The sequence below is a fragment of the Anser anser genome (genome assembly GCF_964211835.1).
Source record: "Anser anser genome assembly, chromosome: 4".
Lineage (NCBI taxonomy): Eukaryota > Metazoa > Chordata > Aves > Anseriformes > Anatidae > Anser > Anser anser.
Genome location: NC_139724.1, coordinates 64,763,197 through 64,788,118, shown reverse-complemented (window position 1 = coordinate 64,788,118; position 24,922 = coordinate 64,763,197). Strand labels below are relative to the sequence as shown.

The 24,922-nt window shown below is 39.8% G+C and overlaps 1 protein-coding gene across 1 annotated transcript in view; it reads right to left on the bottom strand.

Annotated features, from left to right (window-relative positions):
• Positions 1-4,552, bottom strand: part of CLNK (cytokine dependent hematopoietic cell linker) — a 54,881-nt gene extending 50,329 nt beyond the window's left edge. The window contains exon 1 of the mRNA XM_083833708.1: positions 4,510-4,552. Within this exon, the coding sequence (XP_083689834.1) occupies positions 4,510-4,520 (11 nt within the window). The 5' untranslated portion in view covers positions 4,521-4,552. The remainder of the gene's footprint in view (positions 1-4,509) is intronic.
• Between the last annotated feature and the right edge of the window lie 20,370 nt (positions 4,553-24,922).

Sequence of the window (24,922 nt, the reverse complement as noted above, 5' to 3'; positions counted from 1 at the left end):
TTTTGTTAGTTTTGTTTCTGAAGGAGAGAAACACATAACTAAAGCCAAATGAACTAGAAGGTTTTGTTCATCAAATAATTGAGACAAAGTAAAATAAAGCTACTTCAACAAGGAAATCTCGAGAAGTTTTTTTGTCAGGAAGGCTGTAAATCATTGATTTAGTATTTTCATTAAAAATAAAAGGGCAAACTCTTAAAAGTAAAGCTTCATTTCAGAGGAAATAAAAACCCATGACTTAAAAATGGAACTGTCAGCCCCCTAAAAGCCTATTCTTAAGATACTTTTCCATTCCTTCTGTTGGCTCAATACCCCCTGCAGGCAATGAACCAGCAGGGAGTTTTCTTTTTGTTTGCCTTGGCCAGGTCTGGATCCTCTCCTGACTCCAGATTCACAAGGCAGAGGAAAATGGTTGACATACATACCCATGAATCAGGGAGAAGATAAGGAGGGGTCTGTGGATTAATCTAGGAGACATCATTTAGAAATGTATCATAAGAACCATTTTTTTTTTCAATATTATAAAATCTGTGCTTTTCTTCAGAGAATGCTTCCTTTGAAGACAGTGTCTCCTCACCATATTTTATAGAGCAGCAAAAGCCACAATCTCACTCTTTGTTCTCCCTCCAGGTACTCAGTGGTGTGCATGAAGTGTTGTTTGTGCAATTTCTGAACAAAATTTGGGTAATAAAGTTATCCCTCTGCATAGCAGCACTGGCCTTTTTGCAGTGAACACTGTACTTGGCTAGGTTGTGAAATAATTCCTTGGTATATTGTATAAATATTTCAGAAGCCTTGATTGATCATAGGAACAGCTCTACCTGACGTGCTAATAAAAGGCAGCACCTTAGAGAACTACAAAAGGTATATTTGTGGTCTTTTGGAAAAGAAGACCTGTGTCAAATGTAAATAATTCACAAATGCTAAAGCATCTACTTTATCTAAATAATATTTTAGAGTGTAGCTCTATTTTCCACTAAAACTTCTATCAAAACTGCAAATTAATGTTATAGATAACTTCTAGTTTAATAAAATTTGTACAGTTCTATAACTGATGCTAGAAAACTTTATATTGTAAAACCTAGGGTGTGATGAAGCTGGCATCTTCCAGCTACATTTACAGCTGTGGAATCTATGCCTTTGAAGTACTTGCAGCTGGGGTTGAAGCTCCTCGCTACAGACAAAGAAACCTGCTAGTTAAAAACATAGGCTTTAAATTTGCTGTAGCTTAGTTGGAACTTGACTTAAAGACTTGCTTCTCATTGCAGAGAGCTATCTTTGTATCTGCTTCAAAGGCTAGTGACACCACAACATCTTCAGTCTCAGGTGTAGTTAAAAGTTTACTCCCATAGCAAAGGTAAGCCACCAGCTTTAAAACACAAGTTTAAATTCAGTTTATTGCTCTTACGTGTAAAGACCTTAGCTTAAATTTGAGCCTCTTTCCCATGCAAAATGTCATTTAATCAATTGCAGTGTTTCAAATGTACCCATCACCCTTCTCTTTGAATATCTCTGCCTGCTGCTCAGCAGGAATTTTTCCAGAACAAGCATAAAGTAAGCTCTTTGGGTTCAGGCTCCTTCGTGAAAACCAGCAGGGCTTTCTCTGCTGAGCTGTCCCTACCTGTGAGCACTTCAAAAGAGAAGCCACAGCAGGGGCCCTAGCTGAAACCGAAAGTGATGTGTTTTATGTAGCACAGGAGGTTTCAGGAGTCTTCAGCCTTGAGGGCGTCTTGTTCATTTAAAAATGTTTTTAAAGTGATGTGTTGTATGGCTGTTGTAAGACCTTGAAGAGGATAATAATAGCCACACATTCTTTTCTATATACTTCTTTCCTTCTGGTCAGCTTTATGAAAAAAACAAAATAGAAAAGAAGGCTAGTATGCTCTTCCAGAAACTCTGTCACCCCGATTCCTAGGCTGCACCCATAGAATGACCATATGTAAAAAGGTGAACAGCAAAGGTTATATGTTCTCTGATGTTCTTTCATCTTGTACAAAGATGGTACCATCTTACACATTATTTTCCTTCTCAGTCTTAATTAAAAGTATCAAGAATACTGGGTTATACCTTTACTCCTTGAGCTAGAAGGCTAGCTGAAACACAATTGGGAGAGATCTGAGAAATGACTTTGCTTAAGGATGAAAGGGTATGTTGACTTTAACTTAGTTTAAGTCCATGGATTTAAAGGTGTTTAAATATTTACTTCCCATTGATTTCCAAGTTAGAGGGAATAAATGGCTTTGTTTTTATTTAAGTTAGGAGACAAAAATATGTACATCTCTTATGTGTTTTTAATTCTTTTTTATATTGTATTATTATTATGCTGACTATAACTCTGACACTAGAATTGCTAAATGACTTTATACACTCTTTTTTTTTTTTTTCTCCTACAAATATTATACTGGCCAGTTTGCCAGGCATGTGTTTTACTGCCCGCAGATCTAGGGACTACACTAGTTCATTCAGTGATTACCGAATTTGGGTATTTGTAGAGTGCTGTAACTCAAGGTCCAAATTCATATATTTCTAAAATTTTGGATTTTTTTAAAACATGCTCAAAATTATAGACTTACATAGGGCGAGGACTGCTACTAATCAGTCAACCTCAAAAAAGGTAGGTAAGCTAGAATGGAGAGCTGACTAGCTACATAATTAGCAGATATAAAAGCTATAGCAAAGAATATATCCGATTAATCTGTCAAGACATCAGGAACTATCAGATTTGCCCCTTCCTGTTCCTAAGTCCAGTGTCCTTTGAAAGTCTAACTCCCTACAACATCCATTCTATTTTCTGTGAAAGCTCAGAAAATGGATATTTATGAAACCTTTTCATTTAGCTAAGCCTCAGTTCTGAGAATTGAAAGTTTCCCTTCCCCCAGCTGAACAAGAAAACTTAAGTGCAGCCTAGATATCATTTTTCAGACAGTATGAACTGATACCAGCTATTATACAAATTCTCTTTTACTGCAAAGAGCTGGCAAAAAAAAGAAAAATCAAGAATTTCCTGCCAGAACATGCATTTGTTCTAGGTTATTATGTTAACGTTCCTACACACCCACAAATTCATCTCCCATCCTTCCCCACATAAAACGTAACTGAATGTCTTTGGTTTCTAGAGGGATCTAAGCCCAGGCAAATCTAACAAAGCTAGTTTTAGATGGAGACCTGGAAATACTCAGGTAGGTGGTTAAGCAGTGAGCTGCTTTGGGTGCATTGCTATCAGTTGTGAGCTGTGAGTAGAAAGTGAGTAGTTTCAGCTAATTTCTTCACAAGATTTGGTAGCTACAGGATATTTCTGAAGTAACTTTTTCTTGGTGGCCGGAGTGCTTAAAGACAGCAGCAACAACAAAAAAGCCAGTTCTCAAAGTTTGCAAAATCAAAATTTCCTGTGAAAATCAGCATTTTACATTCAGTAAACAGAAAATGAATTACTGGAAAAGTTCAGAGGGCTTTTGAACAGCAGCCCATACTCAGACCAATTTAATGAAGCAAGACTGAGCTCTTCTATGGAAAAGCTTTGTCACGTATTCCTATCACTTCTGCGGGGGTGGTAAGCAGAAGCTACAGGTCCTCTGACCTTTGTGGAAATGTGAGGTGATCCTGACTGATGCACCCCAGCCAGAACAAAGTTAAAAAGTAGCACCTACCACCCTCCAAAAACTTCTGGCTGCTGCTGAATAGGAAGTCCGCTTATTATCAGTGGAAAAAAATTGTGGATTCAGGTTATTTTAAACATACTTGTAGCTCTATCCACTAATATGTGATTCTGGAACAGCCTGAATAAATCTTATCTTCAAATGTCCTTGTTGGAAAGAGACACGGGAGGCAGTGTTTCTTGGTGAAGGACATCAGAGTGGGATTCAGAAACCTTTCATTGCATACTGGGATACACTACTCAGTTCCGGTATGATTTCAGTTAACTGACTCTGGCCATGCATTCAGTGCATTTAAACTGGCTTCAGAATCAAGCCTAGACTTTGCGCCCATCTGCGCTCTTAATACCAGAGCTTCCTACAAGCTAACTTCAGGGTGTTGCAGGTGCTTTTCCCAGATATGGGAAGATCCTTGGGCTTACCTTTTTCTTGAGGTCTGCAGAGATTTTTTGCATGCAATTTGTGCCTGGCTTCACTGCCTAATGGCATCCCATCAGCACTGTCACTAGTGTTTTGTGACCAGCCTTCTTTAAACTCCATGAAATGCTCTGACAGAGAGGAATGAGGTTTATACACTCAATGTGCGTAAACACAGAGGTAAGTGTAGTAGAGTTAAGGATACCCTTCAGAAATCTTCCTGGAGCAATGATTTGAGAACTAGGTGAGGCAGGAGACTACAGTTTCAGAAAGAACTAAGGTAGAAGGCAGTAACAGACTACAGAAGATTTGGGATGACTGTGAGACTGCCATGTAACTTTTAGCATAAGTGAAGCATAAAATTAACATCAATAACAAAATGCAGTAGCTGTTAAGTACAGAGTGCCAAAGAGGTTGGCAAATGTTCAGGTACAATACTTACTCCATGCTCATGATTCCTGACTCATGGAAATGCAAATCTTCAAATGAGCCTGTGAGGATACAAGGCATATAGAGTCTTAAAAATCTAGATGTATATATTTCTTGCCACCCTCCTAAAAAAAACCAACCAAACAACAACAACAAAAAAATAGAATAACTTTTTGCGAAGCTAGAAAATAAATTGTGATGTCATCTATTCAAAGAGAAAATGCTTCACTTTTGGCAGGAGTACTGTATTCAAAGATGTGATGATGACTGTGACCAGCATCAGAAAGTGTATAGCGTGGTCATGTTTTTAAAGGTGGTGTTAATGAAATCTCCAGGTGTACTTGAACAAGTTTTCAAGGTCTTTTCCAACCTTGGTGATTCTATGATTCTATGTTTTTTGTGTACATTGTTCTACCGCTGCCATCTGTGTACTCAGTAATAGAATTTGTACGTACAGATCTGTATTTCTGTGAGAATTTGAAGTGAAGTTTAAGTTCTAAAAACCAAACATAAAGTTTGAAGATAATTCGTCAAAACCACATCTAGACATTATAGGTCTTGTGAAACTCTTGGTCACAAATGGTGATATGAAAATAAATACATGTGAAAACACACTTTTAAAGTTTGGTTTTGCAATTTTGTTGGAGAAATCTAAAACTCTAAAGACTGTTTCAGAGTCGTCAGCTATTGTATTGCCATGTCTTTTATGTTGATGACACAATCAGTTTTCCAATTGTCTGCTTGTCTATGCCCAATATTTCCTAATCAGAGCCTTAGTAGTTCCATAATTTGGAAGTACAAATAGAGTTTATAACTTTTCCATTTATTCTATCTTTGTCCACTGCCATTACTTTTTATCAGTTAAAATAACTGTAATGAGAGTAAAAAATGGTCTTTTTTTCTCTCCTAATGTGCAGCCACTTGTCAAACGGCAGGGCCTTGCAACCTTATGTATACCAATTGCTTCTGAGCTTTCTATCATCTTCACTCTATTTTGTGTTTTCATTTTAGACTAGCCTTAAATTCATTCACAGAAATTTTAAAGCTTTCTCTTTACAAGGGAGTGTGCACATTCAGTCCAGTTTAAAATGCCTTAACCTAATTTTAGCTATTGCTATATATCTGTAGTGAGCCAAACTGTTTTATTTTCTAAAGTTAATTTTATCCTGATGTTTTACTGTGCTAATTAACAAGAATTCTGCAAACATTGAATAAAAAAGATAGGTTGCTTTCAATTTGAAATCCACAAAAATGTATTTGTGATAGCCAAAATAGCCAACGGTGGCTTGTGATTTACGGTAAGCAGCAATAGTAGAAGCAGATGTACATCTGACTGAGAAAAATGACTCCTTGATTACTTTTGAAAGTTAAGATGGAATAAAAATTCTGGAAGATGTTATAATAAAAGAAAAAAAAAGAAAAAAAAAAGAGTGCTTTTGCCTAAATGTCTACTCTTGTAAAAGCTCACCAGAATGCTGATTTCTGTCATGGAGTAACCAGAGTAGAAATGCTACTTTTCCTAACTTAAATATTGGGTATTTTGATTCAGATAGCTTTCCTCTGAATATTTAGCTCTTTTCAGATATCTAGAGCTATAAGATAGCATGAGCCAAACTGTAACTGTATAATAATTCCAACAATTACTAGTAACTCATAGTATTGCAAATGAGAGAATTATTCATAATTCTCTCGTTATAAAACTTTTTTTTTTTTTCCTCTGTAGGCATTTTGGTGTGGAATGGAGCTTAAAAGCACGATGTCTAAATTAGAGGCAGGACAAAGTGAGAAAACTTGCATTAAAAAAAAAAAGCCAAACAAATCTTACATTTTTTTGAAGGCTCGCTTGGAGAGTATTGAGGGTTTTCCTAGGGCTTTTACTTTGAGAGAAAGGATGCACAGTTCCAGCAGATTTCAGGCATCCCTAGAAAATTTCATGGGTTGGCTGTCTAAACAGAACAGAATGGAGCAAGCCACATGAACTTACAGTATTTATAGTATTGGGAACGACCCAATTCCCAATGGGTCATTGTGAATGCCCGATATCTTAAAATGTTGAACAGAGATGTTCTGTTTGAGAATGGAGTACTCTGTTCACATGAACACTTAATGCTAATTAGTCCTATAAAAAACTTGCTAGACAGTATGTGCTAGTTAGCACTTCAAGCTTTTTTGCCTTTTTTATTTGAATAAGAAGAAAATCTACAGGTTAAACAAAAACAAGCAAATGAAGCATGCATGGTTATGGTGCAGAAAGATGTTTTTATTTTTATATTTTCTCCAATCAGACATGAGTTAGCAAGTGAATACTTTGCTTCTGAAATCGGGACATAAGCTTCTAAATCATTAAGACACCTTCGAAAAACAGGTTTGAAAATCCAGCTCACAGCACAGCCAGATTCTTGGTCAGACAACATGGGAGAATTTGGTTTTCAGTTCTGTAAATAATCAAACTCAAATAATTATCAATTCCTATAATTAGCTAAAAATATCTACCAGGAGCCATTCAGTGACTGTGACACTGTAGAGACTGCACATAAACCTTATACTGGTTATCCTTTCTCATTTGACTGTCTGTTTTCTTACAACACATTTTAATGGAAATGTATGACAGTTGCGGTGTGCATGATTCAGAAAATCACTTACAAGACTACAGTTAAGGTGCTGGAATGTTGGATAGCTCAATTTTCATGCTGCCAGTGTCCCACTCTACCTTCTTTTGAAGTGCTTTGGAGTACAAGGCCAATCGTAGTGAGTACAATGGGGCACAGTGGTAGGACCTGAAACAGTCGTTTTACGAGCAAGTGTGAAGCAGTTGTCAAATGGCATTGTCAAGATTATTTTCGGAGTCTGTCTTCACAACAACAGAAAACAGTTACATGTAGCAGGAAGTACTTATCTGATTTAAATGAATACAATCTGGTTTTGCTAATCTTTTTCTGGCAATAATTAGCATGTTGCTCAATTTGTTTTAATAGCACATTAATGTGATTCTTTCTCTTGCCAGAAATGCAACCAGAAGTTTCATAGAAACAAAATATATCTCTAATAGGAACCATGAAACTTCTCTGTAAAGATAGTTATTTAGGAAGCTATTTGCATTGGTTTATTAAGTGTAAAAATATACTGCACTTCTGTTTTAATACATGACTTCTACCCAGAAATACAAATCAGCAGAGCAAAAGACACATACAGATGAATTAGCCACACACACACACAAAAAAAAAAGTGAAGGCTCTATTGATTTACTTAGAGTGAGAAGGGGAAGAAAATGGTTTAAGAAGGCAGGCATGAGCATTTGCTGTAGGCTGAGAGGCTGCCCAATGGGGTATGGCAGTTTTATGGACCGACTGCTAATGCAATCCAAATGTTTTGAACCATAGCAGAAAGCTACACTGTAAGAACAAAACCACACTGATACACAAGTTAATCTCTTGGTTAAAAGACAAAAAACATTTTCAAAGCAGAAGAGCATAGGAAGAAACAAGGGCAACTCACAGTTGCTTTCCTTTAAGGCGCGTGGGCTCTGAGCTAGAACAACGCCGAGACGTTTTCCCCTGTAAAGCTGTACAAAAAATTGTACGCTGTTGCTAAATGCCTCACCAAGCTACCTGGAGGTCAGTGATGCTCAGCGCAAGTGGATGAGTATTCTGCTGCTTTTTGGTGAGTTTCCTGTGGATGGCTAGCGCACATAGAGGCACCAATCAGCACTATGTGAGCTGACCAGTGAATACCCATCATTTCTTATCTGTGCATCTGCCTCAAGTGAGATAGGATGAATGTATTCTCTACCTTAACCTACATTCAACAATTCTGTCTCAGTGTCACAATAGCTGTTCCAAACCTTAGCACGAAAAAAAGAAATTTCTTCTGATATGCAGCTGTTTTATTTAACTGGGAAAAATGATTATTGCTCCTGATCTTCTATCTTCTTATTTCTCAAGCTGTTTAAAGAGCTTATAAATTATTCTGAGATATGTGTAACTACTTTTTAAATCTATTTCCTCAAAAAAAAAAAAAGACAACACAAGCAAAACAAATACTTTGGGAACAATATGCTTATTCTTACAGTATAGTTTCATATAGTTACACTATAGTTTCATTTTTTTTCCCCATTTATATGCTCCAAAACTAGAGTCCTGATTTAGCATAAACTGCAGTGTTGTGGTTTAACCTGTCCAGCAGCTGAACACCACACAGTCGTTTGCTTACTTCCCCTCATAGTGGAACGGGGGAGAGAATCGGGAAAAAAAAAAACCACATTGGGGGGGGGAGGGGCGGAATTAAGGGGATGATATAAAGATAGTTTAATAGGAGAGAAAAGGAAGGGAAATAATAATTATGATAAAGAAATATACAAAGGAAGTGATGAACAATGCAATTGTTCTCCACCTGCTGACTGACATCCAGTCAGACTCCAAGCAGTGGCTGTTGCCCTCCCCAGCCAACCTCCCCAGCCCTTATGGTTCAGCACGATGCCATATGCTATGGGGCATCCGTTTGGTCAGTCTGGGCCAGCTGTCCTCGTTCTGTCCTCTCCCAGCTCCTGGTGCATCCCCAGCCTCCCTGCTAGCCAGGCTGCACGAGTAGCTGAAAGTCCTAGGCTCTGTGTAAGCACCGCCCAGCAACAATGAAAATATGTGTATTATCAGAATTATTCTCACCCTAAAACCAAAATACAGCACCATATCAGCTACTAGGAAGAAAATTAAATCTATTCCAGCCTGAAACCAGGACATGGAGTCAGGAGAAGTCTTCCTATTGTCCTTAATTGTTCTTTTAGAGAATAAAAATAAACCCTATTAATTTCCTTGTAAAGCAACCTGAAAATTCTTTTTTTTTTTTTTTTTCCTTTCCTTATTCTGCTATAAAGAGTAGAAAGAATGACTGCAAAAATTCCTAGGAAGAGTTAGGACAACAGTGACACTACAATCTCTGTCCCATTTACTACTGTCCATTGCAGGATGGACCCTTCTTGTTGCATATTGCAGAAGTGACTCTGAGTGACTCTGCAGCTCTTTTTCCTCTCTTTTTGTTTTCTGTTCATATCTGTGTTTCATCTGACTAAGTAAATGCTAACTTGACACCCCTTCCTCCTCCCCTCCCCCCCCAAGTTGTCTGTGCTTGCTTGTGTTTCACAGAATAGAAGGTTCTGGAGCTGTGAGGTAGTTTCTGGTGGGATTGCATTTTTCATGCTGTGCTTGTTACTGTATAATTAGTTTTTTATTACCTAGGCTTGCTTTATTTGCTAGTTAAAAATTATTTTAATAATTTTAATACCCATGTACCCATGTCTACTTGCAAACTGGGTTCCACTGGTAGTTCAGCTGAAGAAAAAATTTGAAACAGTTTATTATTTTGAAATTTCTGAAATTAACTATTTTTTTTTTAAACTATGTCCAGCAAGTTCACGGAGGAACTACTTATAAAAGCACTATTCAGATTCAAAGGAACAAGCCTCCCTTACTGACTCTGGATGATACAGAAGTATATGTGAAAAATGTATATCTATTGAAGATTGGTATACTCCACTGCTGTGGATTGAGCAGTCTCAACATTTTTTTGTGTAACAGTCATCCCAGATGAATGTATGGTGACTAGGGCTTAAATATGTAAATACTAAGGGAAGTTTCAATCAGGGAAGTTGAAAAAATTTCAGAAAATTTCTCAGAAAATTTCACAGCATCTTGAAGTAGTTAGATGATAAATATCCTCTAAGTATGCTTTTTCTCAGAAAAAGTTCCTTTAATGTTATAATTGATATCAGTATGACTTTGCCTTTAGTAAATGGTACTTTAACATCCAATCTGTTCATTGTAAGAAAATGTTTCATTTACGGGGAAAGGACTCAATGGCTGTGTCTTTATGCCTCTGAAAGAGCAACATCCCAGGGCAGATGTAAACACAGCATGATTTGCCTCCTGCAATCTTTCTGTCTGCATGGCTGCTTTGGTACACAGCCTGCAGACTGCCTGTGGGACAAGCTTAATGTGCACAAACACCCTGGGCATCCTTGGACCTACAAGCTCTTCTGTTCTGTGGAGGATGCTCTCCCAACCTATATAAAGCTGCTCTTGCAGGCTTACTCTATTGGAGAGTTGAGGCTTAAAAGGATCAGTGGAGATGCCCTTTAATGAACAGTACAGACAAGGAATATTTGTTTTTGCAAAGCAGAGGGAAGAATGGGTTGTACGTTGCCTTTTCTGTTTTGGGGAGACATTGAATGTTCTATTTATTCCCTTCAGTTCTTGGATGAAGAACTAGAACACCCATGTTTAGATGTCCATTTTACTTGATGTTCATACCTGCACCTCTTATTTTTCTTTTTAGTCAACTATTTTGTTAATGACCACACGTTAACATCACTCACACTTTAAAATACGTCAGTCATCAACACAGAATAAAATGCCAGAATTGCCAAACTCAGCTTCTAACGACATAATTATTTTTGTGTAAGTGCTGATGAATTATGATGGGAAAGTAAACACAGAGACAGTTTTTACAACACAATTTAGTAGTATCTAGAGAAAATGGAATGAAAAATAAACTCACCTTTGAGATATATGGAATAAAAGCTTGCTGGTTTTCCTATGTCAGTGAAGGAGTTAAAAATAAATAAATAAATAAGGGAGTTAAATGAATGGATGCCTAAGAGGAATCTTCTGTCTTAACTGGGATACATCGAAACTCTGTACAGAGGAAAGCTGGAATGAGGAACCTATAGAAGGAAGACTCATTATTTAAACACTGTTAATATGTGTCCTACAGCTGACATCCTGTAGGACAGGCTTTTCCTTCATGTTTTAGTCAATGGGAAAAAGCAAAAACAGCATAAAACCAAAGAAACACAAGTCATTCAATTCTTCCATTCTTTTTGTTTATGATCATGTTTTGGTGATAGATAATTTTACACATAAATCCGATTAATAATAATAATTCTGTAACAATAATGGAAATTCTAATATACAGGTAACATGTATATTGTGGATTGCTGCCCTGAAGCAACAATGAGCTGGATGGAGCATTACAGAATTATATTTAAACCTTTCTAAGAAGGTGGATATTCAATCCCTTACAGAAACCTCCTCCCCCCCCCCCCCCCCCCCCCCCCCATTCTATTGCTTGGAAAAGCAGAGTATTTCCATCTATCTACAGTGGGTTTTGCTGACTCTTGGTTTAATTTCCTATAGATTCCTTGGTGTCATTTACAAAGCCAAACTACAGATCAGTAAATCCCAGCAAATGTTATGCTGAGGCAAAAGGCTGGCATATTCCGTTGGGAAGGTTTGTGTACAGTATACCTCTGATATTTTTTGGCTGGAGACTGCCTCTGTATTAAAATGTCTACATTCAATCAAGCACACACAGTTTACAGTAATATAGCAACTCTGTCAATATAAATAAGGTCACGATATATCTTTCTTTTAACCTAAATGTATTCTTCCAAGGTAAATTAAAGAATGTAATGCCAGGGAAGTCTTATGGGAGCCTTTGTTTAATTACTCTGCAATACACAACTGCTACTGTATTTTCTTAGAGTTGTTAGGGAAATTATGTTGATAGAGCTGTGAAAACAATTGGGTTTGCTTTGATGGGCTGACCAATAAATTGAAATAAACAGGAAAAAAAAAAACTTGTATCAATACAGGTCAAAAAAGAAAGAAAAATAACTTCAGGAGAAGTGAAAAAAATGAAATTTTGGTGCACAATGATGTGTTTAGCTTTGTTTCAGCTGATAACTGTTTAACCTTTTTCATTGGCACAGTGTTAAGTTTTAGATATAGAATAGAATCATAGAATCATTAGGGTTGGAAAAGACCTCCAAGATCATCTGGTCCAACTGTTCCCCTACCACCAGTATCACCCACTAAACCATGTCCCTAAGCACCAGGTCCAACCCTTCCTTGAACACCCCCAGGGACGGTGACTCCACCACCTCCCCAGGCAACCCGTCCCAATGCCTGACTGCTCCTTCTGAGAAGAAATGCCTCCTAATTTCCAACCTAAACCTCCCCTGGCGCAACTTGAGGCCATTCCCTCTAGTCCTATCACTAGTTTTCTGCGAGAAGAGGCTGATCCCCAGCTCCCCACACCTTCCTTTCAGACAGCTGTAGAGAGCAATAAGGTCTCCCCTGAGCCTTCTCTTCTCCAGACTAAACAACCCCAGTTCCCTCAGCTGCTTCTCATAGGACTTGTGCTCCAGGCCCTTCACCAGCTTTGTAGCCCTTCTCTGGACACATTCCACAGCTGAAGCAGGAGGCTACTAGCTCTGTGGTCAATGGAGAGAGACTGAGTTCTTCTTAATGATTTCAAGCAGCATCTTTTCATGTCCTCTGCGAAGCACTCTGACTCTTTCTATTCACTGCACAGGGGTCTACAATAGGATGTGAATGTCTTGTGTGGGTTGGTATCAATCTCTTTTCTACTCATCCAACTAGATGTTGAAAAGTTTCACTTTGTTTTGAAGTGTATGACAAAAATATTCTTGACAAAGTAAGTTTTGCCATTTAGGTACCAGGACATCACACTGGGATCAAATTTATGAATATTTTATCATAGAATCATAGAATATCCTGAGTTGGAAGGGACCCACAAGGATCATCGAGTCCAACTCCCGGCACCACACATGTCAACCCGAAAATTCAGACCATGTGACTAAGTGTATAGTCCAAATGCTTCTTCAACTCTGACAGGCTTGGTGCAGTGACTACTTCCCTGGGGAGACTGTTCCGGTGCGTGACAACCCTCTCAGTGAAGAACCTCTTCCTGATGTCTAGCCTGAACCTCTCCTGCCACAGTTTGACACCATGCCTGCGGGTCCTATCACTGGTCACTTTCTGACTTTTAGGTCATCTTCTTTTCATTACAGTTATCCATTTTGCTCCAAGTTGACTAGAAACGTGGTATTTGTATACAGCTTAAAAGCCTGTCTGTGAGGTATAAAATTTTGCTGAAACAAAACATACAGATTTTGACTTGTACAAATGAAAACTTCACTGATATTAAGCTAATTAACTCTTTTTTTCCTCTTCCCCTCCCCTCCCCTCCCCTCCCCTCCCCTCCCCTCCCCTCCCCTCTCCTCTCCTCTCCTCCTAGGGAGCTTGATTTTAATCAGGTGAATGTTTTAATACTGGTTAAGAAATAAAAACCTCTCAGGCCTACTGAACAATGAAAATAGTGTCCATAGATATCTTTGTCACCTACATCTAGAAAGCATGCTATTAAAATAACAATGATTTTTATATTCGTGAATCAAGAATAATACAATATACTAATTTAGGAACTTGGCACAAATCATTAGTATCTTAGCTCCTTTAAACTTATGTTGTACTCAACTTGTGGTTTTAAACTGCATGGCTGTCAAATATGGTCTTGGGTAAAAGGTGCTGAAACCAATTCTGAAAAAAGGTGTTTGGATTAGTCCATGTAAATTGTAATGAATATCTCTCTGCTCAAGCTTAAGTTTGGGGAAAAGGTGTTTAATAGTAAGTTTGAAGTAAACCTAGGGATATCTAAGCAAAATATTTTGAAAGTGTCAACCTGAGCATGCCTTTGGGAGCAGGCAGGAACCTGCAAGATATATTCTGTCACACAGCTGCCTGGTGCTAATATGGGATTGCAAATCAGCGAAGCATTGCTGATTGCTGTGCCTTTAAAACGCTGAGAAAACCTGCTTTATTTGTGTCTTTTCTAATTCGACTGATATGACAAGATAACTTATTCAGTGTCTCATGTCTAATTAGGGCATGAAGGAGCAATTGAGCAATTGGGGCAGTTGCTTTTCTGTATCTTCCTATTCGTCTGTGTTTCAATGTCATTACTACATTATTCAGATATTAAAATAAAAAGTCATATTCTGCCTCTTTTTTTTTTTTTTTAAATGATAAATAAAGTCAATCTGAGTGTTACTCCAAAGATGAAAAGCATTTTTTATTTAACTTCTTATGCTGGCTCTGAAACAGTTTCCTATGAAGAGTTTTCAATCAGATAAAAAATAACAATAACAAAAAAAATCATAGCCTTCTGTGTATTAGCTCACCAGTACCTTGTGTACCTCAGTATCAAGTAGTGAAGAAACAAACGTAATGTCATCTCAGTATCGCACTGATTTAATGTTGGCTGGCATAGCTACACTGCTCTTATTAGGCATTATATACCTGCAGTTTGGAGTATCACAGTGACAGTAGCTGGTTAATGACTTTTTGCCTCCCTGAGAAGCATGGGCTTCTGGCCTGGCGTGCAGCTGAAGGAAAGAAGTTAGGTAGGACTTACTGCTAAGTTCAAAGCTCAGCAGGAAGCACAAACCAGGAGCCTCTCTTGTTCACAAGACAAGATGCTGTTGACCAGATGATTACTCATCTTTTCCTTTGTGAAAAGAGTCAGACGAGCTGAGCTGGCTTGTCTGTGAGTGTAAGAATACAATGCCTCTCACTGGGTTTCTGCACACATATCAAATTCAGCTGTTTTCACCAAAAGAAGCACTTAGTTGATGTCCTGTTAAGAAAGAGCAAGTCAATGGCTGAAACAGTGAATTGTGAGCACTGCATTTGCAATTTATGATCACACCTTAATTCTATTTTTTGTTAACAAAATTAATGTATCCCATGACTGAGTTTGACTTGAGACTGATTAGTTCAAAATTTTACTGATGACACGCTTAACCAGTTCAAATTGAGATGACCGATTTTAGACAGAGAAGTCAGTAAAACCTCACACTGCAGTTTAGAAAATAAAACAAAACAATTGAACCCAAGCAAAAACCCACAACCTGAAGACCTATACATATACTCACATTTTCTGTAGGTGCTTTTCTTTCAATTTTAGCTTTTTGTGGTTGGTCATATTTCCTGGAACAGGTTGCCAGAACTACGGTTTTTGCTAGCAAAACTACCTGATGAATGAACATTTACTGCAGCTAGATCCTCATTCAGGTAAATATAAAGATTAAAACATCCCACTGCATGTGTTTTGATGTACATGCAGATTAAATACATGAAAAATTGCAAAAACACCTCCAAGTATGTGAGAGATTCTGAGACACTGTACAAAGATTCAGCATTAGAAGAGCTTTGGGAAGGTTGCACACTCAACACATGGAATTTAAAAAATACCAGAATTTCTGTGTGGGTGAACTTATTTCAGTTTCCTTTTTCCCAGTTTAATTTCAATTTATTAAAACAAAAAAAAAGGCATTAGGATGTCATGTTAAGTACATTCATGAGTGGGATTTGATCAAAAACAATTTCCTTGAAGGAGGTGATTCTCCCCTTCTACTCTCCACTTGTGAGACCCAACTTGGAGTACTGTATTCAGCTCTGCAGCCTAAGAACGATGTGGACCTGTTAGAATGGAGGGCCAGAAAGATTATCACAGGGCTGGAGCACCTCTCGTGTGAAGAAAGGCTGAGAAAGTTCGGGTTAGTTAGCCTAAGGCTCTGGGGAGACTGTATAGTGGCCTTCTAGTGTTTAGATGGTGCTACAGGAAAGATGCTGACTCTTTTCAGGGAATATAGTGATAGTGCAAGAGGAAATGGTGTTAAGCTAAAAGAGAGTAGCTTTAGATTAGGTATTAGGAAGAAATTCTTCACTATGAGGGTGGTGAGGCACAGGAACAGTTTGCCCAAAGAAGCTGTGGCTGACCCAGCCCTGGAAGTGCTCAAGGCCAGGTTGGATGGGGCTGTGAGCAACCTGGTCTAGTGGAAGGTGTCCATGCCCATGGCAGGGAGGTTGAAACTAGGTGGTCTTTGAGGTCCCTTCCAACCCAAACCATTCTATGATTCATTCTTCACTGTTCAGTTTGTGCCTTGTCTTTTTACTGTATGTTGTTGGAAACCTGCTTTGAAAACAGTGATTGCATTCTTGACAGTCTTGACAGACCTCCCTATGTCTGTCAAGGAATCATCACTATGGTTTCTAAGTGCTTCATAAACATTAACTAATAAATCTTCACAGCACCCTTGGGAGGTGCTGGCATGATATTATTCAAATTTGATTGATGAGGAACTGAGAGATTCAAAGGCTTCCATTAATTTTGAAAGTTGACTCTAACTTGACAAAAAATCTAATTTTTCAGAGTGCTTATCCTTCTATAGCACTCCTTTTATCCACAGTACAGCTCTCTGATTTGTTAATAAAAGTAGTCACTTTAAAAATATATATATAATAAACAACTGTAACCCTAAATGTTTTATTTGTAGCCTTCTATCTTTAAGGAAATATCACTGAAGCTAGGGGAAGGCTGACAAAATCTCTCCTGTGATTATGATGGGCTGCATGGTAGTTCTACAGCTCTGGGAGAGGCCCATATTGGATGCTCTGAAATCCTTGGGTGCCTCATTTCCCAAGGGAAACACTGCATTCTGGAGACACTGAGTCCTTTCTGCCTGAGATCTTCCCAGAGGTAGGTGGTATGGGAGCTCTGGTGACCCAGTGCTTGGACAACCTGTCACACATTACTTCAGAGACCACCTTAGGCAACACCATTTGAACAGACCCTCTCTGACTGAGCAACCCTGGCTCTAGCCACACAGCCCTCACCTTCACAAAAAGGACTCTGGGACCATCAAGTAACTACTCAGCATACCTTATTCCTCTTGGTTTCTAGACTCTTTGCTCTGGAATTGGGACTTAGAACATGAGAGGACTCTGCAAGGAGGGCACTTCCCTGAGTTTCTCAGGAAACTTGCATCTCAGTTTATCTAATCAACTGCATATTTGTGGAAGCATTTTGTTTGCGTTAAATTTTGAAATATGGTCCTTTTTCACAGAAAAAAAATATCTCTAGAATAAATGTCCTTTCTGTGTCCCATCTTAAGTCCTTTCTTTAAAGTCTGGGTGCTGGAATGATAGATTTGTACATAAAATAGTATACATAATAGTATAGTATACTAATAGTGTACATAAAAGTAGTACATAAAATGGTATACATAAAAGTATTCACACATGGTTAAAATAGTATATATATATTTTAACATGGACAAAATATTAAAATCACTCAGTATTCATCTTTGAAATAATAAAGTCATTTGGGCTGAAATATAAAATGAGAAATGTTTTTTTTCTTGGTTTGAATTCTGAGTTTCTAAGTGCTAATGTAATATGAACATAAAATCAATAAGAGTTGAGTTAGTAATAGTACATACAGAAACCTGATCAAATGTTAGTAGGAAAAAAGGTTATGTTCATGAAATTACTCTACTTAGGCACTTTAGTCACATATGTATGTATAGATATAAAAGCATGTATATACATGTACATATACAAATACCACCTCTTGTTTACAAGAACACTTGCCAAGTGAACACTTGAACACAAGTGAATATTTAATTAATTTTATTATTTTTTAAATTTTAAATTAATTCAAATTAATTAACAAGGTCAAAGATCAGTAGTATATATGAATATTTTGTTTTATTTTGTTTATTTTAGAGATCATCAGGCAAAGACTACTGAAATACTTCAGAATTCAGAGAACAAAAGTTTACCAGAAGTAACAGTTGTGGTGGTTTTACCAAACTCAGCAGCTGAATTCCACCAAAACTGCTCTCTCACCCCACCCCCTCCTCAAAGAAGGGGGAGAAAATGTGATTGAAAAAAGAAGCCTCATGGGCTGAGATAAAGACAGGGCAACCACTCACCAATTATTGTCATAGACAAAACAGACTCAGCACAGGGAGATTAATATAAATTTTTGCCTATCACTAGCAGACTAGAACAGTGAGAAACTAAAAGCAAACTAGAGACACCTTCACCATACCCACATTCACCCCCTTCTCCCGCGGCCCAGGGCCTGCTCCTGCGGGGGCTCTCCATGGGCCGCAGCCTCATCCAGGCCACATCCACCTGCTCCACCGGGGGCTCCTCCACGGGCTGCAGCGTGGAGATCTGCTCCGTGTGGGACCCATGGGCTGCAGGGGGACAGCCTGCTCCACCAGGGGCCTCTCCACAGGCCGCAGGGGAACTTCTGCTGTGTGCCTGGAGCACCTCCTGCCCTCCTGCTGCACTGACCTTGGGGGCTGCAGGGCTGGTTTTCTCACATTTTCTCAATCCTCTCTCCCAGCTGTTGTGCCGCAGCAGTTTTTCCCCTTTCTTCAATCTGCTCTCCCAGAGGCCCAACTAGCGTCACTCACTGGCTTGGCTTTGGGCCGCGGCAGGTCCCTTTGGAGCCGGCTGAAACTGGTGTTTATGTAACATGGGGCAGCTCCTGGAGTCTTTTCACAGAGGCCACCCCTGCAGCCCCCCAGCTACCAAACCCTTGCCATGTAAAGCCAATACACTGTTAAGTGCAATCGAAGTCTGAGTTTTCTACTGTGACTGGTAGAATGGAGAGACATGGATAGAGAAGAATCATTCATTTTAGAAAGTCAGAAATGTTGAAAACTGATGGGTTCTGCCATTTTCACTTGAGAGGAAATTTCATACTCCAAATCCAATGATTATTTATATATTTATGTTCATTAGAATTGGAATAAGGTATACTATTTGGGAGGCTTGGAGGCTTATCCTTGTCAATGTCTTACCCTTCCCCATAGCTGAACTCTGTTGCTTCTGAAGAAGGTTGAACCCTTGTCCCACTGGCACCAAATTTCATGTTGAGGAAAAACTGTTATTTTCAGTTCTTTACAGGCATTTTGACAAATCCCAAAACATGAAATTTGTAATCATAGAATCTTCTGAGTTGGAAGGGACCCACAAGAATCATTGAGTCTAATTCCTGGCTCCACACAGGGCCACCCCAAAATCAGATAGTGTTGTTCAAACAGTTCTTGAACTCCAGAGACTTGGTGCCGTGACCACTTCCCTGGGGAGCCTGTTTCAGTGCCTGACCACCTTTTCAGTGAAGAACTTATTTTCTAAAATCCACTCTGAACCTCCCTGGGTACACAACTTCATGCTGTAATCCTTACCTTAATATAGAAGTACAGAGCACATGGGGACTGTGCATATAGTCTTGGTCACCCTGGGGCTAAGAAATAAAAGACATGAGTGATATTAATTCAGCTCAAGAAGTTTGAACCCAGAAAAATTCTCCAGCCTTAACCTCCCCTTCATGGCATGATCACAAGCCAAGGAATTTCTTCCAAAAGAGAAATTAATTTTGTTTTGGAGAAATATATCTAATCGCACTTTACAGGCTCAAGGTGTTAGTAAAGCTAAATTGTTGGAGTATTTAATCACTGTCATTTCTCTGAAATTCCATCTTTTGTGAAGTTTACCTACTTTGAAGTTGAGTTCTTTAATTTACATTTCTAGTTATGGATCTCGTTATGTCATTGTCAGTAAGGTTCAAAGGCCAACTATCAAGTAGCTATTTCATGTATTCATGATCAAGCACTTACAAAATAAGTTGACCTCTTTAGGTCTCCTGTCATGCAGCTTATTTTTCCTATCCCCTAGTTCATTATTTTGGCCTTCCTTTGAACTGCCTTCACATCCTTCATCTGCAGGCAACAGAGACGGCACAGCACTGCTAGCAGTGGTCCCACTAATGGTGGCTGTTGGTTCATAATTGTTTGTTGACAGTCTCTAACTAGTCTGTCACTGTTGGAAGAGTCTCATGTACTGACAGTATAGTTCTAAATAATAATTTTCAGGTTAATGTTTCTATATTTTTCTCAGTCACTCTATTAAAACACAGAGGAAATATCACTCTAGGAGTCTGGTAGTATACAATGTATTCACTATTTTACAAGAAAACCACCTGGTTTGCTTTATACGTTTGTAATTGTTTTGCATTTACATATATATATATATATATTTGCTTTATATATTTACTAAGTTGAAATGAATCTTTAAAATATTTTAATCTCCAATATATAATTCCCTCCTGCATACTAGAGAAAAGGTCGTTTTTTCTAGTACAAAACCTAAAAATGCCTATTCTCATACTAAATGAGATCAAAAACATTTAGCAAATGGAAGAAGAACCAGTTTTTCAGAATAAGCTAGAATGAGTGTCAGTATTGTCTTATGCAAATGTCACATTTATTGCTTTTTTTTTTTTTTTAATAAGTTCCTTAGAGATACTGAAGAACCACTTATCACAGCAGTGATAAGTGACTGGGTGTAATTCAGCAGTGTCCTACACCAAAACTTCAGTGCCGACCCTTCACAAATAAGCAATTCCTGAACCACATAAGATTCCTGAGGAGACAAGTTTATAGAAAATGTTTTCAAGGACTTCGATGTCTGGTACTTTATATTGAATGCTTGTGTCACCAAACTGGGCAGTGCGTGTCTGTATATGTGTGCAAGTAGTGTATATCTATGAACGGTAGTGTACTTTACTATTGCATAAATATGGGAAATGCAGATGGCTCTTTCAAAGAGCCTGCAGAATGATTCCTCAGTTGCATGGAATGAAACAGTGATTAAAAAGAAGAGCTGTTTTAAGAGAGATGACTCTGCAAAATTCTTTGAAATATTCTTCTGCAGAGTGAGACCTTCTGACTTAAAGTAAAAAAAAATGTGACTTGAGAAGGCTGCTCACAAGCTAACTTCCATTAAGTACTTCATTCCACTGCTGCTGTGTATATGCAAGAGACAGATGTGGATAATACCAAATTCTTTAGCATTTCTTTTTCCCCAGACAATTATTACTACTTCTTAGTAGTAACATAACTACTTTCCTAAGCAAATAGATACATGTTTCAGATACTGTAATATGTTTTTTTTTGGGGGGGGGTCTCAAGTAGACCCCAGCTCAAAACAAACTGAAAGCTCTGAAAAGGAAGCTTCTTAGCGGTGTGCTATAATAAAGCATCAGTGTTAAGTACTGTAAGAGAAAAATCATAATCTTACTGACAAATAATCAGAGTGTGTCTCTCTTCCACTTTCTCAGAAGTTATGGCTTATGATAATTATTTTATACTGTGATTATATTTATATGAGGAAAAGAAGCATAATTAGGCCCCATTTCTTATTCATTTTTTACATGTAAATGATGCTGTCTTTAAAACTCCATTTCTATAGATTACTAAATAATCACTACAGAGACAAGACACAAGGAAAATAAAATAATAAATGTTTTATTTTCTCCAACAGAGTTATTCTCACAGAGATTCAGGGCAGCTTTCACTCCTAAATAATATTCATAGTAGACTACAAGTTTCTTCCTTGTTCTGGTTTATAGAGTCTATGCCAAGTTAGTTTTGGCTTGTAAATTGCATTTAAACAGACGATTATGAATTAAGGCTGATAGAAATATTTCTGCCAGATTTTGTTCTGATTTTATGCATATAATTCCAAATTTAGTTGTGATGATTAGAAAACCACCATTGTATTCAATGCTGCCAACTCTCATAAGAGACTCTTGCAATTTTTTTTATTTTTATTTTTTAATTTTATTGTTGCTATTATAAAAAGAAAAATATTTTTTCCCCATTTCCCTGTGCCAAAACAAGAGGAGGAGGTAGAAGAAGGTGGATGGGGGTTGGGAAACGTATCTTTAGTTTGCTTTTGGTTTCTCAGTGCTCTAGTGTGTTAGTAATAGGTAAAAACTTACATTATTATCTCCCTGCATTGAGTCTGTTTTCCCTGTGACTGTAACAGGTGGCTGATCTCCCTGTCCTTACCTCAACCTTTGGGCGCTTTTCCATCATATTTTATCACCCTCTTCCTTTGAGGAGGGGAAATGAGAGAGAGGTGGGGGTGGAGTTGAGCTGCCCGTCAAAATGAAACCACCACATCATTGAGTAGCAGGGGCTTTGGGTCTGGTCTGAGGTATCGGATGGGCAGCAAAGGTTCTCCTTTCTTTCCATCCTGATTCTTACTAATCCGAGGCATCAGAATCACAGAATGGCTGAGGTCGGCAGGGACCTCTGGAGGTCGTGAAGTCCAACCCATCTGCTCAAGCCGGGCCACCGCCTGAAGGTTGCCCTGGATCGTGTCCAGATGGCTTTTGAATATCGTGAGAGATGGAGACTCTACAACCTCTCTGGACCACATGTGCCAGAGAATATGCACCCGTGGAGTAAAAAAAAATGCTTTCTTGTGTTCAGGTGGAATTTCAAGGTTTTTATTTGGTCCTATTGCTGTCAGTGTGCACTACAGAGAAAAGTTTTTCTGCCTTGTCTCTCTGTTCCCTCCCATCAGGTATTTATACACAAAGACATCTTTGTTGAAAAGGGAAGCAGTCTAGAAAACCGGAAAAGAAAGAGAAGAGGGGGAGAGGGGAAGCGTTCTGTTTTGGTACATATCACCTCCAAATGGTGCCCTGATTCTGCTGCAGCTGAGCAGGTAGCAACCTATGCCTACTTTCCCCAATAAAGTGTATTGCATAGACATTCAGGAAGAGAGCTAATTTATTGTCGTCTTTGCAAAGCTGAAGGTCCCCCAGGGAACTGACTCTCTCACACAGGCTGGGCAGTCACTGTCCAGGAGGTGACAGGGTGCTCTGTGGTAAACCTGCTTGCAATGGCTTCTTGGTGTGGGTTGGGTGAGATTCCCCAGACTCCGCTTTTGCTGAATTCCTCTAATCCAGCTTGCCCACAGTCCAGAACACATGCACGATTCCTCCACAACTGTTCCCAGGCGTGAGGATCCATTCCCACTGTCTTCTTCATGTGCAGAGTACTTAGTTCTCCCCAGAGAGTCTCTGGGCTGAGCAGATTCTCTGCCCCAGTGCCTGAAATTGTCACCCAGGCCAAACCAGTGCAAGGGGAACGGAGTGGGAAAGTCGTTTTTTTTGTAGCTGCTGTTGTCTTCATTTCCTGCTGAACAAGAAGGATCGTCCAGAAGAAGACATTGCTACTGCTGGGGGGTTTCATTTGTCACGTTCTCTCCTTTTCTTCCCCGAGGGATGAGGTCAATGTCCACTGCCGTCTGTGAACCCCACAAACACAGCGCTTTGTGTGGAGACCTCTGTTGATGTCTGTAGGTTGACAACACTTTGAGCCGGTCTTGTAGCTCCTGGAACTTGTGCAGCGCCTGGTCTTGGGCAGCTGGTTCCAGCACCAGGCACTGCGAGAGGTTGAGCAGGATGGTTGTTCAGAAGACCGAGGGTAAGACAACGTCCTCGGTCACCCTTTTATTTCCTAGGAGGAAGGGTCAACGGTATTTCTCCTCTAGGCAGCAGCATGGGTACCAGAGGATGTCATCCAGCTGCAGCAGGAAACCTCCTGTGCCATCTTGGCAAGGGTGTCGTCATCAGGAGGTGCATCACAGCTGCCTTTGAGGAAGAGGTGGAACAGTCTGCGCCTTCCAGGATATGGTGCAGAGCTGCGACATAGGAGGTAGAAGCTGTTCTGGCAGGCGTGTCTCGCCGTGAGCCTGAAGAAGCGCAGCTGATGGTCATGATGTGATGTTGTCTCTCACGGCGTGCTGATGGTGAAGCCAGTCCCTGCCTAGTTGATGCTGCAGCAGAAGGAGTCCTATTCAGCTTGCTGCATGTCAATAATCATCTCGATGAAGATGGACCTCTGGGAGGCGCTTATCAGCTCTAACTTGCAGGAGTGGGAGGAGGGCAGCACTGTTAGCTGGCAGTGGTGCGACATAGGCAAAAGCACCCAGGCCTTTTTCACCAGCACTTGGACCCAGGAGGCGACTTTGTCCATGTCTAGGTAGACTTCGGTGCAGAGGGTGCGTAGGAGACGCAAGGCCTGATGCTTCCCCACGTTGTCATTGAGATGGTGGAGGATGCACTTCACGTCCCCCAGCAGCCTCTCCCTGGAGCACACACAATTCAGTTCCAGACGGACGTCAGACTGCCTTGCTGGCCGCTGCCCTGTGGGGTCCAAGTCGAGGAGGAAGGAGAACCCGGGAGGTGGATCCAGGAACACATGCACGCGGTAGAATAAGCCATCCTGCTGGAGACTCCAGCCGTTGTAGGTGCTGCGCGTCCCCGTGGCTAGCTGCAGCTGTGGCATGACAATATTCCTGCAAAGTGCTTGGCTGACGCAGAGGAGGTCTCCTACTAGCTCCTTGCACAAGTTGGCCAATTCTTGCATGGGCCCAAAGGTGCGCTTTGCTGAAGACCTGAAAGCACGCCGTGCACCACTGCGGACTTTTTCCTTGTTGTCCTCTTCCCCCTCCTCATCACTGCTGGAGCTGAGCTCCTTTCTGCTTCTGGCAGACTTGGTCTTCCTTCGCCTGGCCAGCCAGCAGAGCCCGCAGAGCACGAGAAAGGCTCCAACAATGGCCCACATATGCCACTGCTGGAACACAGTGGAGAGCGTGGCTTCCTCGACAACCACCTTGTGCTCCATCTCGTCTAGCAGCTGAGCCATCTCCCGTCTCAGCTGCTCCTCACGCTGCCACATCTGCTCAAGCGTGGACATGTCAGCCTGTTCGTTGACATGCCCCACATACTGGCTTCCCAGCACAGACAGGGCAAAGACAATCCACTCGGCCACGGCCTGGAGGAGTGGGGAGAGAAAGGGGGTTAGTGGGTCTGTCTGGGAGGGATCTGGTGGCTGGGGGAGCGGGGCTGGT